Genomic DNA, 16,991 nt, shown 5'->3' with positions numbered 1-16,991 from the left:
ATATAGACGATGATGTAGAGAGACAAAGAACAATGAATAAAAGATATGAGGAAAACCAGCTGCGTGCCAACCCATCGTAAAAACAGGTCTGTGCATTCCACCCTAGGAACCAAGAGGCCAGGGGCGGAAATCCTGAGGGGTACAGAGGGGAAACGTCCCCTCCATGCTTTGGGAGGCGGGGGACAATCCCCCCCCCCATGTTTTGTCATCTGGACTTTATCAACCGCTTTCTAAGGGCTGAATTGGCCCATTTGCGAGTCCTTTCAGCATCCGGCACGCCTTAAAATCAAACTGCTGCATCGAGGCGATCAAGGCTCCCGATGTTGAAGCCTCCGCCGGCCGATGAAAGACCCTGTGAACGGACCGATTCAAGCCCACGTCCGAAGCCTTGCACTAATGCATCTCGCTCTCTCCTCCAGCCCAGCGCGCCGCTTGACTCGGGGGTGATTCGGTACAGCGTGGAGTCGGCACCCGATGAGCAGAGGGAACCAGGACCGAGTCACCGCCAGGGATGTGGTTCTCTATCTGGAAGGCGGAGGGTCTGCTGCGGCTGATGGCAGGTACACAGAGAGAGAGAGAGGCCACTAGGTCCACGTGTTGCTGCTGCCTCACAGCGCCAGGGACACGGGTTTAGATCCTGACTCCGTACTAAGTCTTTTTCTCCCCACTTGCGCCTAGTCTGATGTTGATCTCACCCTTGTTGCTGAACAGACCGAGCACCAGCACCGAGTACTAACTCCGCCACCTCTCTCGTTTAAATTTATTTTGACAGTGCGTCTCCACAGGGCCCACGGCTGAAGTCTCGCGTGTGTGTGAGTGTGCGCATGCGCGCGCGGCCACCAGGAAATTGTGTCCCCCCCGGTCCCCCCCATGTTTTGATTGCGAATTCCGTGCCTGCAAGAGGCTAACCATCAACTACACGTCACATGGTCTGGACTCTCACTAGCACATTGCCCAAACCCAGTCTACCTTGGAGTCACACTCAACCGCTGCTTAACATTTAAGGCACATGTGGAAAAAACTAAAGCAAAGGTGGGCACCCGCAACAACATGTTGAACAAACGCACCACCACCAAATGGGGTGCCAACCCAACAACAGTACATACTACAGGCGTAGCACCCTGCTTCTCTGCGGCAGAATATGCCTGCCCTGCTTGGGAGAGATCTACACATGCAAAGAAGATAGACTCATCCTGTGCTGTCGCCGAGGGAGGACGGACGGAGCCGCGGCTCGAGAGACTAACAGAGGCAAAGAGGTTTGCCACGCACTGCAAGGGAGCAGTGGACCAGACAGGAAGAGCGGACGGAATTACCACTAGACAGCCAAACCAGTAGGTAATTTACGGCTGGGGTGAGTACTTTCCCATTTATAGGAGGTAGGATTATATAAATAAGGGGTGTATCAATACAGTAATCCGGGTAGGGGATTCTTAAATAGGACCAGTTAATTACTTATATAAGATGGGCGGCCAGGAGATGTGCCAATACTGTGAGATGTGGGAATTTGTCGACACCATTGATGTAGAAGATCCCTACAGCTGCAGTAAGTGTTTGAGGCTAGAGGAACTCGAGCTCCGCATTGATGAGCTGGAGACCCAACTTCATACGCTGCGGTACATCAGGGAGGGGGAGTATTACCTGGATGTTTTGTGCCAGGGGATGGTCACACCGACCAGTTTAACTAATTCAGTAGGCAGTGAGCAAGGAAAGGAAGGTGTGGCCATAAGCGAGGCAGGTAGGGGGAACCAGGAGGAGATGCGGCAGGAGCCACAGCCCTTGTCCCTGACGAGCATGACCGAGGCTCTTACTCAATGTAAAGACGGGATCAGGGGCTGTGGGAGGGATGAGCAACCTGGCTGCAGCACCGTGGATCAGGGGGCCATTCAAGAGGGGGGAGTTAGAAGAAATGCCGTAGTGATAGGGGATAGTATTATTCGGGGGGTAGATAAGGTTCTCTGCGGCCAGCAGAACATGTCCCGAAGGCTGTGTTGCCTACCCGGTGCTAGGGTTAAGGACATCTCTGCGATGCTGGAGAGAAATTTGCAGAGGGAGGGGGAGGATCCAGTGGTCGTGGTCCATGTGGGGACCAATGACATAGGAAGGACGAGGAAGGAGGATCTGCTGAAGGAGTTTGAGCAGTTAGGGAATAAATTAAAAAGCAGAACCTCGAGGGTACTGATCTCCGGATTGCTACCTGAGCCACGGGCCAAATCGGCGAGGGTACGTAAAATTAAAAAGCTGAATGCGTGGCTCAAAGACTGGTGTGGGAAAAATGGGTTTGGTTTCTTGGGCCACTGGCACCAGTACTGGGACAGGGGGGATCTGTTCTGTAAGGACGGACTTCACCTGAACGGTGCTGGGACTGGGGTCCTGGCAAATCATATAACTAGGGCAGTGGAGAGGTCTTTAAACTAAGTAGCGGGGGGGAGGTATCAAGGGGGGTAATAACGGCAGGGGTAGAGGAAATAGAGCAGGGTATCAGTGGGGAAGCGGAAAGTCAAAATGTGACAGGAGATAGAATGTGTGAAGATAAAGCTCTAGATGTAAAAGGGGCAAAAACGGAAAGGAAGGGTAGTAAAAATCATCTGAAAGTGCTTTATCTAAATGCACGGAGTATTCGAAATAAGATAAATGAATTAACGGTGCAATTAAGTATATATAGATATGATATCGTGGCCATTACGGAGACATGGCTGCAAGGGGATCAGGACTGGGAGTTAAATATAGAGGGGTACTCGACAATTAGGAAAGATAGACAGGAAAGAAAGGGAGGAGGGGTGGCCCTTTCAATAAGGGAGGGAATAACGGCAATAGAGAGGAAGGATATTGCGTTGAAGGATCAGGATAGTGAAACAGCTTGGGTACAGATAGAGAATAACAAGGGGAAAAAAACACTAGTGGGTGTAATTTATAGACCTCCAAATAGCTGTGACGCTGTTAGTCAGAACATAAATCTGCAAATAGTTGACGCATGTAAAAAGGGAACTGCTGTAATCATGGGGGACTTCAATTTTCATATTAATTGGGCAAACCAAACTGGGCAGGGTAGACTAGAGGAAGAGTTTATAGAATGTATTAGAGACGGGTTCCTAGAACAGTATGTCACAGAACCGACAAGGGGGGAGGCAATCTTGGATCTGGTCCTGTGTAATGAAGCAGGATTAATTAAAAATGTCATAGTTAGGGACTCGTTGGGAACAAGTGACCACAATATGGTCGAATTCCATATTCAAATAGAAGGGGAGCAGGTTGAAACTCAGGCTAGGGTGCTTAGTCTAAATAAGGGGGATTATGAAGGTATGAGGACTGAGCTGATCAAAGTTGACTGGGATAGCAGACTCAAGAATAAGACGGTACATGAGCAGTGGTGTACGTTTAAGGGTCTACTGTATAACCTTCAAGAAAAATTTATTCCTATGAAGAAAAAAAGGGGTAAGGGTAAGAACAGTCAGCCATGGCTCAGTAAAACTATAAAGGATAGTATTCGGCTGAAGGCAAGGGCATATAAGGTAGCCAGAGATAGTGGGAGGGTAGAGGATTGGGAAGCATTTAAAGGTCAGCAAAAAATAACTAAGAGATTAATTAAGACGGGGAAAATAGACTATGAAAGGAATTTAGCGAACAACATAAAAACTAATAGTAAGAGTTTTTATAGCTATATAAAAAGAAAAAGGGTGGCTAAGGTGAACGTTGGTCCATTGGAGGGTGAGACTGGAGAGTTGTTGGTGGGGAACATGGAAATGGCAAAGGCATTAAACGAGTATTTTGTATCAGTCTTCACCATAGAAGACACAAAAAATATTCCAACGCTGGATAAACAGGGGGCGGTAGGAATGGAGGAGCTAAATACTATTAAGATCACCAAGGAGGTGGTATTAGGGAAATTAATGAGACTGAAGGAGGATAAATCCCCTGGGCCTGATGGATTACATCCAAGGGTCTTGAGGGAGATAGCGGTGGGGATTGTGGATGCATTGGTGATAATTTTCCAAAACTCCCTGGAGGCAGGAACGGTCCCAGTGGATTGGAAAATGGCCAATGTAACACCTATATTTAAAAAAGGAAGTAAACAGAAGGCGGGTAACTATAGACCGGTTAGTCTAACATCGGTGGTGGGTAAAATGTTAGAGACAATTATTAAAGAAACACTAACGGGGCACTTGGATAAACATGACTTCATCGGACAGAACCAGCATGGTTTTGTGAAGGGGAAGTCCTGTTTAACGAATCTGCTCGAATTCTTTGAGGAAGTAACAACCCGGGTGGATAAAGGGGAACCGGTGGATGTGGTATACTTGGACTTCCAAAAGGCTTTTGACAAGGTGCCACATAAGAGACTATTGCTAAAAATAAAAAATTATGGGATTGGGGGTAATATATTAGCATGGGTAGAGGATTGGCTAACAAATAGGAAGCAGAGAGTGGGGATAAATGGTTCATACTCGGGATGGCAACCGGTAACTAGCGGGGTTCCGCAAGGGTTGGTGCTGGGACCCCAGTTGTTCACAATTTATATAAATGATTTGGAGGAGGGAACCAAGTGTAATATATCAAAATTTGCGGACGATACAAAAATGGGAGGAAAAGTAGGGGATGAGGAGGATAGGAAGAGTCTGCAAAAGGATAAGCTAGGTGAGTGGGCAACAACTTGGCAGATGAAATTTAATACTAATAAATGTGAAGTCATTCACTTTGGGAAAAAAAATGATAGGGCAAGTTATTTTCTAAATGAGGAGGAGCTGCGTTGTAATGCAACGCAAAGGGATCTAGGGGTATTAGTACATGAATCACTAAAAGTTAGTATGCAGGTGCAGCAAGCAATCAGGAAGGCCAATGGAGTTTTGGCCTTTATTGCTAGGGGGATTGAGTATAAAAACACGGAGGTCTTGCTGCAGCTGTACACAGTATTAGTGAGACCACATTTGGAATACTGTGTACAGTTCTGGGGTCCATACTTAAGAAAGGATGTACTAGCCCTGGAGGCAGTGCAGCGAAGGTTTACAAGATTAATTCCTGCAATGAGGGGATTGACATATGAGGAAAGGTTAAGTAGGCTGGAACTCTACTCTTTGGAGTTTAGAAGAATGAGAGGCGATCTCATTGAAACATATAAGATCGTGAGGGGCCTTGATCGGGTGGATGCACCGAGGATGTTCCCAATGATCGGGGAAACTAGAACTAGGGGACATAGTTGCAGAATAAGGGGGGGCTCTTTTAAAACTGAGATGAGGAAGAACTTCTTCACCCAGAGGGTGGTTAATTTATGGAATTCACTGCCCCAGGGAGCAGTGGAAGCAGAAACGTTAAATATATTTAAGACTAAAATAGATGGTTTTTTAGCTGCCAAGGGGATAAGGGGCTACGGGGAGAGGGCAGGGATATGGACCTAGGTATGGTTAGTATAGTAAGACCTGAGTGATCTCCTGGACAAGTGTCGATCGCCTGGATTGGGGTCGGAGAGGAATTTCCCGGATTTTTTTCCCGAATTGGACCTGGGTTTTTATCCGTTTTTTTGCCTCCCCCAGGAGATCACGAGGTTCTTGGGGTGGAGAGGGGTGATAGCGGTATAAAGGGGAGGGTAGTGTCTTGTGTTCTGTGTCTTGTGTCTACTGTTTGTGGTAAGTGTGTCTGTTTAGTGTTCAGCCATGAGCGAATGGCGGTGCGGGCTCGACGGACCTGGTGGTCTACTCTCGCACCTACTTTCTATGTTTCTATGTTTCTATCCTTGAATGGCAGCTGCCGTAGCATCACTGGTTGCCTCTGATCTACGGGCATAAACAACGCCTACCTACTGGCTGGCATCGGTCCCCCAGACATCAGGAGAGCTGTTGCAAGTAGGACAGAGCGTCTGAAACAATTGACAGACGATAGACACCCATTACACAGCCAAGCGCCCCCTCATAGGCGGTTAAAATCCTGTGAGAGCTTCCTAACCAGCGTCACCCTATTGGAAACAACACCAACTGAAGCTCACCTCCAGATGGGAAGAACAGACTATCCACTGTCCCTATTTCCACCAAGATGGGCACATACCAGCAGCAGAGCATTTACCACCAGGTGCTGATGAACACTGGCTGAACTGGTGATGCCTCAACTGACTGTGAACTGGGGTCGGGCGGTCAAGTGTGACAATGCACAAGTGGGGCTACATCGAGGGTACAACAACCTGTGACTGGCACACAGACCCAGACAATGCAACACCCACTGCAATGCCCATTGCTGGATAATCCATGTACTACTGCAGACCTTGCACATAACACTCCAATAGTGCAACGATGTGTACAGCAGTGGCGAGCCACTATATACCATAAGGACATCAAAGAAGAAATAAAAGATATGCAAAATAGTAATGATGATAAAGGAAACAGGACATTATTAGCTTTTTATTGCGTGAAAATGAGAACCTTTGTGTGACTTGGATAGAGAGAGGGAATGCCACTGGCTTCCCATCTCCCACCGGATCACCTACAAAATCCTGATCCTCACCTACAAAGCCCTCCACCATCTGGCCCCCCCATATCTCACTGACCTCCTCTCCCCCTACCAACCCTCACGGTCCCTCAGATCCACATCAGCCGGTCTCCTCTCCATCCACAAGTCCAACCTCCGCAGTTTTGGGGACAGAGCCTTCTCCAGGGCAGCTCCCAGGCTCTGGAACTCCCTCCCCCAACTGATTCGCAATTCCGTGTCCCTCACCATCTTCCAGTCCCGCCTCAAGACCCATCTCTTCACCTCTGCCTATCCTTAGCCCCACGTCCCCCTCCCTTTTCATCTGTGCATTAATTGCCTCATATTGTGTTTTGAATTGAATTCTGTCTTTACTTTGTGTACTAGTCATGTCTCTACTATTTATTTCATTCCCCTTACATGTTTTTCCTCTACCTGCTAAATTTTTGTAAGGTGTCCTTGAGACTCTTGAAAGGCGCCCATAAATAACATTTATTATTATTATTACCTGAAGTGAGATAAATTAATATTCATACCACTGGGCTGTAAGCTTCCCAAACAAAATGTGAGATGCTGTTGCTCCAATTTAGCCTCACTCTGACAATAGAGGAGACCTAGGACAGAAAGGTCAGTGTGGGAATGGGAAGGGGAATTAAAGTGTTTAGCAACCGGGAGATCAGTTAGGTTCAGGCGGGCTGAGCGAAAGTGTTCATCAAAACGAGCGCCCAGTCTATGTTTGGTCTCGCCGATGTATAAGAGCCCACATCTTGAACAATGGATACAGTAGATAAGGTTGGAGGAGGTGCAAGTGAACCTCTGCCTAAACTGAAAGGACTGTCGGGGTCCCTGGGCAGAGTCGAAGGAGAAGGTATAATGATAGGTGTTGCATCGCCTGCAGGGTAAGGTACCTGGGGAGGGGGTGGTTTGGGTGGGAAGGAATGAGTTAACCAGGTAGTTGCGGAGGGAACAGTCTCTGCAGAAGGCGGAAAGGGGTAGAGATGTGACTAGTGGTGGGATCCCGTTGGAGGTGGTGGAAATTTCAGAGTATTACGTGTTGTATGAGACAACTGATGGGGTAGAAGTTAAGGACGAGGGGGACTCCGTCTCTGTTGCGACTAGCGGGACGGGGAGCCAGGGCTGAGCTGCGGGGTACCGAGGAGATGCGAGTGAGGGCCTCATCTATGATGCGAGAGGAGAAGTCCCATTCCCTAAAGAATGAGGACATCTCGGATGTTCTAGTATGGAACACCTCATCTTGGGCGCAGATGCGGCGTAGACTGAGGTATTGGGAGTAGGGAATAGAGTCTTTGCAGGAAGCAGGGTGGTAAGAAGTGTAGTCGAGATAGTTGCGGGAGTCAGTGGGTTAGTAATAGATGTCAGGCTATTTCTTGTGAGGGAGACTGTGAGATCAAGAAAGGGGAGGGAGGTGTCGAAGATGGTCCATGTAAATTTTAGTGCAGGATGGAAATTGGTGGTGAAGTTGATGAAATTCATTAGTTCTGCATGGGTGCAGGAGGTAGCACCGATGCAGTCGTCAATGTATCGAAGATCAGTTCGGGGATCAGTGTATGCTTGGAACAGGGATTGTCAACATACCCTACAAAGAGGCAAGCATAGAGGGACTTGGAGGAAGTGGGAGGAGTCAAAGGAGAAGTTATTGAGGATGAGGACCAGAGTAGAGTGTTAGGAGAGGGAAATTGGATGGTTCTGCAGTTGAGAAAGAAACGGAGGGATTTAAGGCCTTCCTGGTGGGGGATGGAGGTGTAGGGTGACTGAACGTTCATAGTAAAGATGAGGGAGTGGGGGCTCGGAAAGCAGTAGTCATTAAATAGACGAAGGGCATGCGAGATATCTTGGACATAGGTCCGGAGAGATTGGACCAGGCAGGGATAGGATGGAGTTGCAGTGCATGGAAATCATTTCCGTGGGACACGAACAAGCCGAAACAATGGGTCTGCCAGAGCAGTTGTGTTTGTAGATTTTGGGGGGCTGTGTGGGGCTGGGAAACGATAAGGTTGGAGGCTGTGGAAGGCAGACAGCTAGAAGTGATGGTGTGTGAGATTGAGGCCTGGTGCTCATCTGTGGGATCATAGTCCCAGTAGGAGGAGATGTTTGAGAGTTGTTGCCTGGCCTCAGCCCGGTAGAGGTCAGCGTGCCAGACTATCACGGCACCTCCCTTGTCGGTGGGTTTGATGATAATGTCGGGGTCGCTGCAGAGTGAGGGGAGGGCTGTACGTTGTCACATCTCTATAAGTTTTAAGATAATTTTGAATGGGGAGAAGACCTTGCGGGAAGGTGCTAAATTGGAAGGGGGCAAACTACAATGTCATTAGGCAGGATCTCGGGAGGGTACGCTGGAGGCAGTTGTTATTGGGAAAGTTCACATCTGACATGTGGGAATTGTTTACAGGCCAGTTGATCGATGATCAGAGCCAGCATGTTCCAGTAAGGAGAGATAGGGATCGCACAGTAAGGGAACCTTGGATGACTAAAGTGGTTGTAAATTTGGTTGAAAAGAGAAAAAGAACACGCATAGTTTACGAGGTAGGAATCAGACAAGGCTTTTGAGCAATGTATAAAATCATGTGAGGAATAGATTGGGTAGATGCACAGAGTCGCTTGCTCAGAGTAGATGATCTGAGGACCAGAGGACATAGGTTTAAGGTGAAGGGGAAAAGGTTTAATAGGAATCTGAGGAGTAACTTCACACAAAGGGTGATGGGTATATGGAACAAGCTGCCCGAGGAGTTCAGTTCAGTTCAGTTTCATTTGTCATATGTAGGTTAACACAGGGTCAACGGTACAATGAAATGTGTTTGACAAGACAACATGTCACCTCAGCAATGATATTACAAGGATAAAATTATGTTGAGGCAGGGATTAACCCAACATTTAAGAACCAGTTAGACAGGTTCACGGATAGGACAAGTTTGGAAGGATATGGACCAAATGCAGGCAGGTGGGACTAGTGTAGCTGGGACATGTAGGCTGGTGTGGGCAAGTTGGGCCAAACGGCCTGTTTCCACTCTGTATCACTCTATGACTATCTATGACTCTAAATATAAAGGAGGAAAGAAGCAAGATTTTAGAAGTCCCAATATAGACCATGAAATGGTTTTGTGGAGTCAGATTAAAGAAAATTCCAAAGTTTTTTTACCTATATTAAAAACAAGAGGATAACCAGGGAATAGGTAGGAACACTCAGTGATTAAGGAGGGGATTTGTATGGAGGACAATATTCAGGCTGGAGATCCGTGACCAGTGAAGCTCCACAGGGAACTATGCTGGGATCGCTGCTGTTTGTGTTTATTTGGACATAAACTTAGATGGGTTGGTTAGTAAATGACACCACGATGGCCGGGGTCGTGGACTAGGAGGAAGGCTGTCAAAGTGTACAATGGGTATAGATGAGCTGCACGAATGGGCAGAGAAATGGCAGATGGAGTTTAATCCAAAAAAGTGTGAGCTGTTGCACTTCAAATGGTCAAATGCAAAGGGAAAATGTACAATTAATGGGATGACCCTTAACATCATTGATATACAGAGAGATTTTGGGGGTGTAAGTCCATAACTCCATAAAAGTGTCCAAATAAATGGACAGAGTGGTAAGGAAATTATATGGTAAGGTTGCTTTAACAGGTCAGGGCATGGTGTACAAGTCAGGAAATCACAATGCAGCTTTAAAGAATTTTTGTTCGGCTGCATTTGGAGTATTGTGTGCAGTTCTGGTCTCCATTCCATTCCAGGAAGAAACTCTGTACAAGCTTTGGAAGGGCACAGAAGATGTTTACCAAAATGTGCCTGGATTAGGAGGTATTAGTTACAGGGAGAGGTTGGGCAAACTTGGATTGTTTCCTCTGCAACTCCAAAAGTTGCAGGGAGATATGATAGATGTATATAAAGTTATGAGAGACTTAGATCGGATAGACAGTCAGAATCTTTTTCCCAGGATGGAAAGCTCAAATATTTGAGAGCAGAGCATTAAGGTAAGTGGGGCAAAGTTTAAAGGAGATGTGCATAGCAGGTTTTTTAGGTTGTTTTTTTCTTTACACACAGTGAAGGTGGTGAGTGCCCGGAATGGACAGCCAGGGGTGGTGGTTGAAGCAGACACGTTAGTGCATCTACAAGACTTTTGGATAAGTCTGCAGGGAATGGAGGGATATGGGTTATGTGCAGGTAGATAAGTTATGGTTTTGGAATCATGGTCGGCACCAATATTATGCTCAAGAAGGAACTGCAGATGCTGGAAAATCAAAGGTAGACAAAAGTGCTGGAGAAACTCAGCGGTTTCGGCCCGAAACGTTGCCTATTTCCCGGAGCGAAAGAAATGGGCAACGTTTCGGGCCGAAACCCTTCTTCAGACCAATATTATGGCCCAGCTTCTAAATATGGGCCTGATCTTGTACAGTACCGTTGCATGTTCTATAGGCTAGTGAGCATACATCTGTGGTAGGGAATCGATTGGAGAGGATTCTTCGGGATAGGATTTCCTCTCATTTGCTTGAAAATGGGCTACTTAGGGACAGTCAGCATGGCTTTGACAACAGCAGGTTGCTCTTAGTCGCTCAGGTTTTTAGAGGAGGTGATGACTGTGTTTGATGAGGGTGGGGTGGTAGATGTTGTCTAGATGTATTTTAATAAGAACCTTTGATAAGATCACGATATTTTGATCCAGAAAATGAAGGTGCTCGTTATTAACAGCGACCTGTTTGTGTGTATTCAGAACTGACTTGCTCACAGAAGACAGAGGGTTGTGGTTGTGTTATTCTGGCTGGAGGTCTGTGACCAGTAGATGGGTTGATTAGTAAGTTTGCAGACAACACCAAAATTGATGGAGTTACAGCGAGTGAGGAAGGCTGTCGAAGTATATAGTGGGATTTAGATTAGCAACAGAAAAGTGCGGAGAAATGGCAGATGGAGTTTAATTCGAGCAAGTGTGAGGTGTTGCATATTGGGAGGCCAAATGTAAAGAGAAAACACAGTTAATGGCAAGACTCTTGAGAGCAATGATGATCTTGAATTTGACATTAACGGATCTTGGATTCCAAGTCCCTAGGTCCCTGGACGTAGCATCACAAGTAGCGTGGTAATGAAGACATATGGAATGCTTGCTTTCATTAGTCAGGGCATCGAGTACAAGAGGCAGGAACTCAAGTTGCAGCATCTCAGGACTTTGTTTAGTACCCATTTGAAGTTTGGTGTGGAGTTCTGGTCGCCCCATTACAGGAAGTTTGTAAAGAGGGTTCAGAAGATGTTTCAGTTACTGCTGCATTAATTAGGTATCAGGGATAAGGAGAGTTTGGGTGAATGGATTGTTTTCTCTGAAGCACCGGCAGTTGAGGGGAGAACTGATGGAAGTTTATAAAATGATAAGATGCATAGAGAGGGTAAGCAGTCAGAAGATAGACACAAAATGCTGGAATAACTCAGCAGGACAGGCAGCATCTCTGGAGAGGAGGAATAGGTGACATTTTGGGTCAAGACCATTCATCAGACTACGGACATCAGATGTGATAACCGAACCTCAAACCCCAGAGCCAGTGGGTCTGTGTTCCACATTCTGTCATGTTTATCAAGCTTGGAAGGTCACCATTTAAAAACATGTGAAATATTGGGAATGTCGGAGTACCCAGTGGGGATGTTCCATTATTTATCTCTTGAGGAAGTGTTGGGGAGACATCATCTTGACCCACTGCACTGGTGAAGATGCACCCACAGCAGTCAGCAATGCCAACTACTGGTGGATGACAGTGACTGGTTGCGCCACTGTGCTGCCCACAGTGTCCGTGATGTCTGTGATATGCAAGGCACAGCAGAAAATATCCTGTCAAGTGGCTGCACTGCATCCTGTTCATGCAGTGATACCGGCAAAGTGAATGGATGCTTAAGCCAGATGTACAAATACTCATTTTTCTCTCTATTCCTGCATATTTCTTTCATCAGCTAAATTTATTTTCACCTTTCTCCATAAAAAGACATCCCTCCTACATTTTGATTTTTAAGGCATTTGAGAGAAGATGTTAACATGCATAAACTTGTATTCACACATGGCCAGCATCTACACTATCTAAAGGATAGTAGCAAATGTCTGGAAGCATTAAGAACCATTCTTAGGACCAAATCCAACTGCCTGAGACCAAAGACACTGATTGGAATTGCCAGCATCCATCCACTTCAACCAAAGCCAGTTTCATCTTTGCTACCATGCAACACCAGGCCAGGTATGACCAACCGACTTGCGGGTGGAAGGGAAAGTCCTAATAAGGCCCCATCTTGTTGGAGAGAGGGCTGAGAGCAAATCTGTGGGAAATGGAGGAAGTGCGTGTGAGGGCTCCATCAACTATGGCTGAGTGGAACTATCAAGGTTTTCTCTGTGGCTTCAACACTATATTATGCACTGTTGATTTTTCTCTTTGCGCTGCCTGTCACACTTGCGTAGTTCAGTTTAGTTTAATGTTGTCATGCGGACGGACTGAGGTACAGTGAAAAGCTTTGTTGTCTGCTATCCAGTCAGCGAAAGGACTATACATGACTACAATCTAACCATTCATAACATATAGATACAGGATAAAGTGTATATTATTTAGCGCAAGATAAAGTCCAGTAAAGTCCAATTAGAGATAGATCGAAGCTCAATAAGGTAGATGGGAGGTCAGGACTGCTCTTTTGATGACTTGTATATGGAGTGATTTGACTGGATAGCAAACAAAACAAAGCCCTTCACTGTGTTGGTACAGGTTACAATAATAGGCCAACACCAGTAATACCAATGGTTTAAAAACAGAAAGGGGTTGAGACTACAGTATATGTGATTAAAGAAAGGAGGTTGAGTTTGATTGCTCGCGGAAATGCGCTGTACTTCTTTAATTCATTTAAGCAGGGTTGAACTTTAGAGTCTCAAGACTCTTGGCATCTGCCTGGCCCAGTCCCACCAAAGTAATCAACTATGGTCCTTCACAAAGTATTCAATCAATTTCCTCTCCAGGCATAGGGCATTCGTGAAAATTAAAGATGATTTGTTTTTAAACTGCAGATCAGGAAACAGATTCAACAGTGGAGAGAGAAACAAGGTTAAGCGGAACCATTATCAGGCTTTGTGAAAGGTCTTTGACCTGAAAGTTTAACTCGTTTTCCTTCACCACAGATGCTGCCTGACCTGCTAAACATTTCCAGTGTTTCATTACATTGTTTTGCCAATCAGAAAGGTATGTTAAGATGAGAAGTGTGAGGGATAGTGTGCTCCACAGGGTTTCATCCACAGAATTGAATAGAGGGGAATGTCGTGGACCTTTCAACCAATGATCAGTTTCTACTTTCCCAAAAGAGATACAAACTGGCACGCTTCCCTTCCATCCAACCTCAGTTACATACCCTCTGGTCTCGGAGTGCACCCCCACGCTCCATCACCTCTGCCTCTGGTTCTCCCGGTGGTTCCCACGTCGTCTCCCCAGTTGCTGGATTGTAGTAATAGGGCTGGCCACTAACGTCATCGAAGAGCGATTCCCATCCGTCCAAGGGAACACTTGTACTGGAACTGCGGGAAGAAGGTGTTGGCTGCTCGCTGTCGTCAGGGCTGGTGAACGGACAGTCCCAGGTTGTCTCACTCGTCACTGCGTTATAGTAGAAGTGTAGCCCACTCCTCTGGTCAATGTGGGTTTCCCATTCCTCCTGCTGAGTGGTTAAGCCAGTGCTGGGAACTGATGGTTCCTCTGAAAACTCTTGCTTCAGCTGGCCAACGTTCTGATACACTGACTCGGGCTTCTCATTGAAAATCTTTAAAATAAAACAAAATGAGATTCAGTAAAAGTCCATGTAAGAAATGAGAACAAACTTGCATTTTACATTTAAAGACCCAACATGCTGGAGTAACGCAGCAGGTCAGGCAGCATCTCTGGAGGGAGAGATTTCACAGTGGAGCAGTAAGATGGCTAAATAGGGAACTGCAGATGCTGATTTACAAAAAAAAGGACAAAGAGCTGGAGTAACCCAGTGGGGCAGGCAAAGAAATTTGCCTGACCTGCTGAATTACTCCAGCACTTTGACTTTTTTTTGTAAATCATCATCTGCTGCTCCTTGTTTATTTTTTTTAATTACCTTTGCCATCCTCAAGAGATCCCAACGTGCTTCAGCAGAAAAAATGTCACTTTCTGCCAGTGCAAAGGGGAATATTTCAGCTCATTATAGGGATAAACCTTCCTGTTGTCTCCTTCAGAATGTGCAAATGTTACCCCAGTCCTCTAAACACCGAAGGTCAAATGTTCAAAACCACTTTTTTTTAAGATAGGGATTAAAACAAACATTGTAAAGCAGCATTTTAAAATTAGAATATTTCTCCTGCTTCTCTGAAGGAGATAGTTTCTGCATGAACACTCCGAATGAAATTGATGAACGAGATACTGCACCATGATCTGTGACTGGCAATAATTATACAGCAGTGACTGTGGGCAATCTTCCAACATACAAGGCCACAGGCACCATTCAATGGCAGATCCACTGCTCCAAACATCTCCCTATAGATTGACTGCCGCATTATCAGTTCAATAGGAAGGAGAGCAAAAGACTGAATGATGTTTTACCCTGAGCGGTTGGAATATTTATTGTTATGTACAGGTAAATGATAACAGATGGTCTTAGCATATGTTGCCTGAACTAAGGTTAGCAGGGGAGCTAAGGTAAACAATCAAGCATCTTTGCAGTTCAGAAGTGATAGGAGCAGAATTTGGCCATTTGGTCCATCAAGTCTAGTCCACCATTCAATCATGGCTGATCTATCTTTCCCTCTCAACCCCATTCTCCTGCCTTCACCCCATAACCTCTGACACCCGTATTAATCAAAAATCTGTCAATCGCCACCTTAAAAATATCTATTGGCTTGGCCTCCACAGCCTTTGGTGGCAATGAATTCCACAGATTCACCACCCTCTGGCTCAAGAAATTCCTTCTCATCCCATTTGTAATAATGTCTGCAGTACATAATGATGAGGGGTTATCTTAGTGAAACATAATATCCTTGGGGGTGGGTATTGGGGGGGATATACTGGAGTAGATGTTCAGATATTTCCATTCACGGGAGAAGAAGGAACGAGGGAATATTGTATAGGGGACAGTCATTTAAAGCCGAGACATATGGGAACAAACTCAGTATTGAATCGTTGGAGTCTCTAACCCAGAGAGTCGTGGACGCTGGATCATTGGAGGATATAAAGTAGTGGATACATTTTTAAAAGATCTGATTTGAGGTGCACAGAAGTGGAGAAGAGTCTGTGGCAGATAGATACAAAAAGCTGGAGTAACTCAACGGGTCAGGCAGCAACTGTGGAGAAAAGGAATAGGTGACGTTTTGGCTTGAGACCCTTCACCAGACTTCATCAGTCTGGGGCAGACCAGCCAATGTCATATTGAATGGCAGGGCAGGTCTGAGAAGCTAAGTAATCAACTCCTATGCCAACCTTGTGTTCTGGGAGATGGAAAGCAGATCTATATTTCACTACTCAATGGAAAGGCTCCCATATCTACACTTTAATCATGTCTGCTGGCAAAGAAAGTTAAAGCTTTTCACAAACTTGCAGTGGTGCTGATCACTTGGCAGCTTTGACTACCCAGTAGGGAGGAGAAGGGGATTCACTCATGTCAAAGCCATCCTGTGCGTGTCTCTGGCTACCTGCATTGAGGAGGTCTGTTGCACTGTGCTCGGCAGTGCAGGCAATGGACCTCTGCCATCCTGCACTGGGCATCATGGCAGTAGAACCAGCCCAACACCAGGGAAGATGGATAGTAACACAGAGGTGACAGAAAATCTGCACAATGTTTTCAAATTGCATCATGTACAATAAATTCATGAAACAGAATTGATGAAGCACTTTTTAAACAAAGCTTTTCACATCGACTGAAATTAAATGGAAGTGTCATTGCTGGCAAAACCCATTGCCAATTTTCAGTCAGCAACGTCTCTTAAGCTGAGCAGATTTAGATATACACTTGTGCTTTAGTAATGATGTTGAAAGAGAAATCAACAGCTCCTCTGGGAACTCCATACATTTGGCATGTTCCCAACAACCCTCACCAACTTCTACAGATGTGCCGTGGAAAGCATCTTATTGCCTGCATCACAGCTTGGTTTGGGAACAGCTCCGTCCAAGACCGCAAGAAATTGCAGAGAACAGTGTGCGTAGCTCAGACCATCACACAAACCAGACTCCCTCTCATTAATTCCATCTACATGTTGCCTCGGTAAGGCCACGATTATAATTAAGGATGAGTCTCCCTCTTCACCCCTCTCCCATCAGGCATGGGATATAGCAATTTGAAAACCATACATCCAGACTCAGGACCAGTTTCTTCCCAGCTGTTATCAGGCAACTGAATAGTTCTCTCATCAGCTAGCGTGTAGTTCTGACCTCCCATCTTCCTCATTGGAGACCTTTGAAATGTCTTTAATTGGACTGTTGCACTTGCATTAAATGTTGTAGCCTTTATTCTTTTTTTGTGTACTGTGGATGTGTACTGTGTATATTCATGTGTTGTTATTCTTTAACTGGATAGTA

At 45.8% G+C, this 16,991-nt stretch overlaps 1 protein-coding gene across 3 annotated transcripts in view; it reads right to left on the bottom strand.

The window, feature by feature from the left end:
• Positions 1-16,991, bottom strand: part of LOC116982109 (rho GTPase-activating protein 12) — a 251,518-nt gene that overhangs the window by 59,358 nt on the left and 175,169 nt on the right. For all 3 annotated transcript variants that reach the window (XM_033035433.1, XM_033035431.1, XM_033035432.1), the window contains exon 3: positions 13,819-14,220. In XM_033035433.1, the coding sequence (XP_032891324.1) occupies positions 13,819-14,220 (402 nt within the window). The remainder of the gene's footprint in view (positions 1-13,818; positions 14,221-16,991) is intronic.

Source organism: Amblyraja radiata, chromosome 16, assembly GCF_010909765.2.
Source record: "Amblyraja radiata isolate CabotCenter1 chromosome 16, sAmbRad1.1.pri, whole genome shotgun sequence".
Classification (NCBI taxonomy): domain Eukaryota; kingdom Metazoa; phylum Chordata; class Chondrichthyes; order Rajiformes; family Rajidae; genus Amblyraja; species Amblyraja radiata.
The sequence above is the reverse complement of the archived record's forward strand: the minus strand, read 5'-3'. Positions and strand labels throughout refer to the sequence as shown.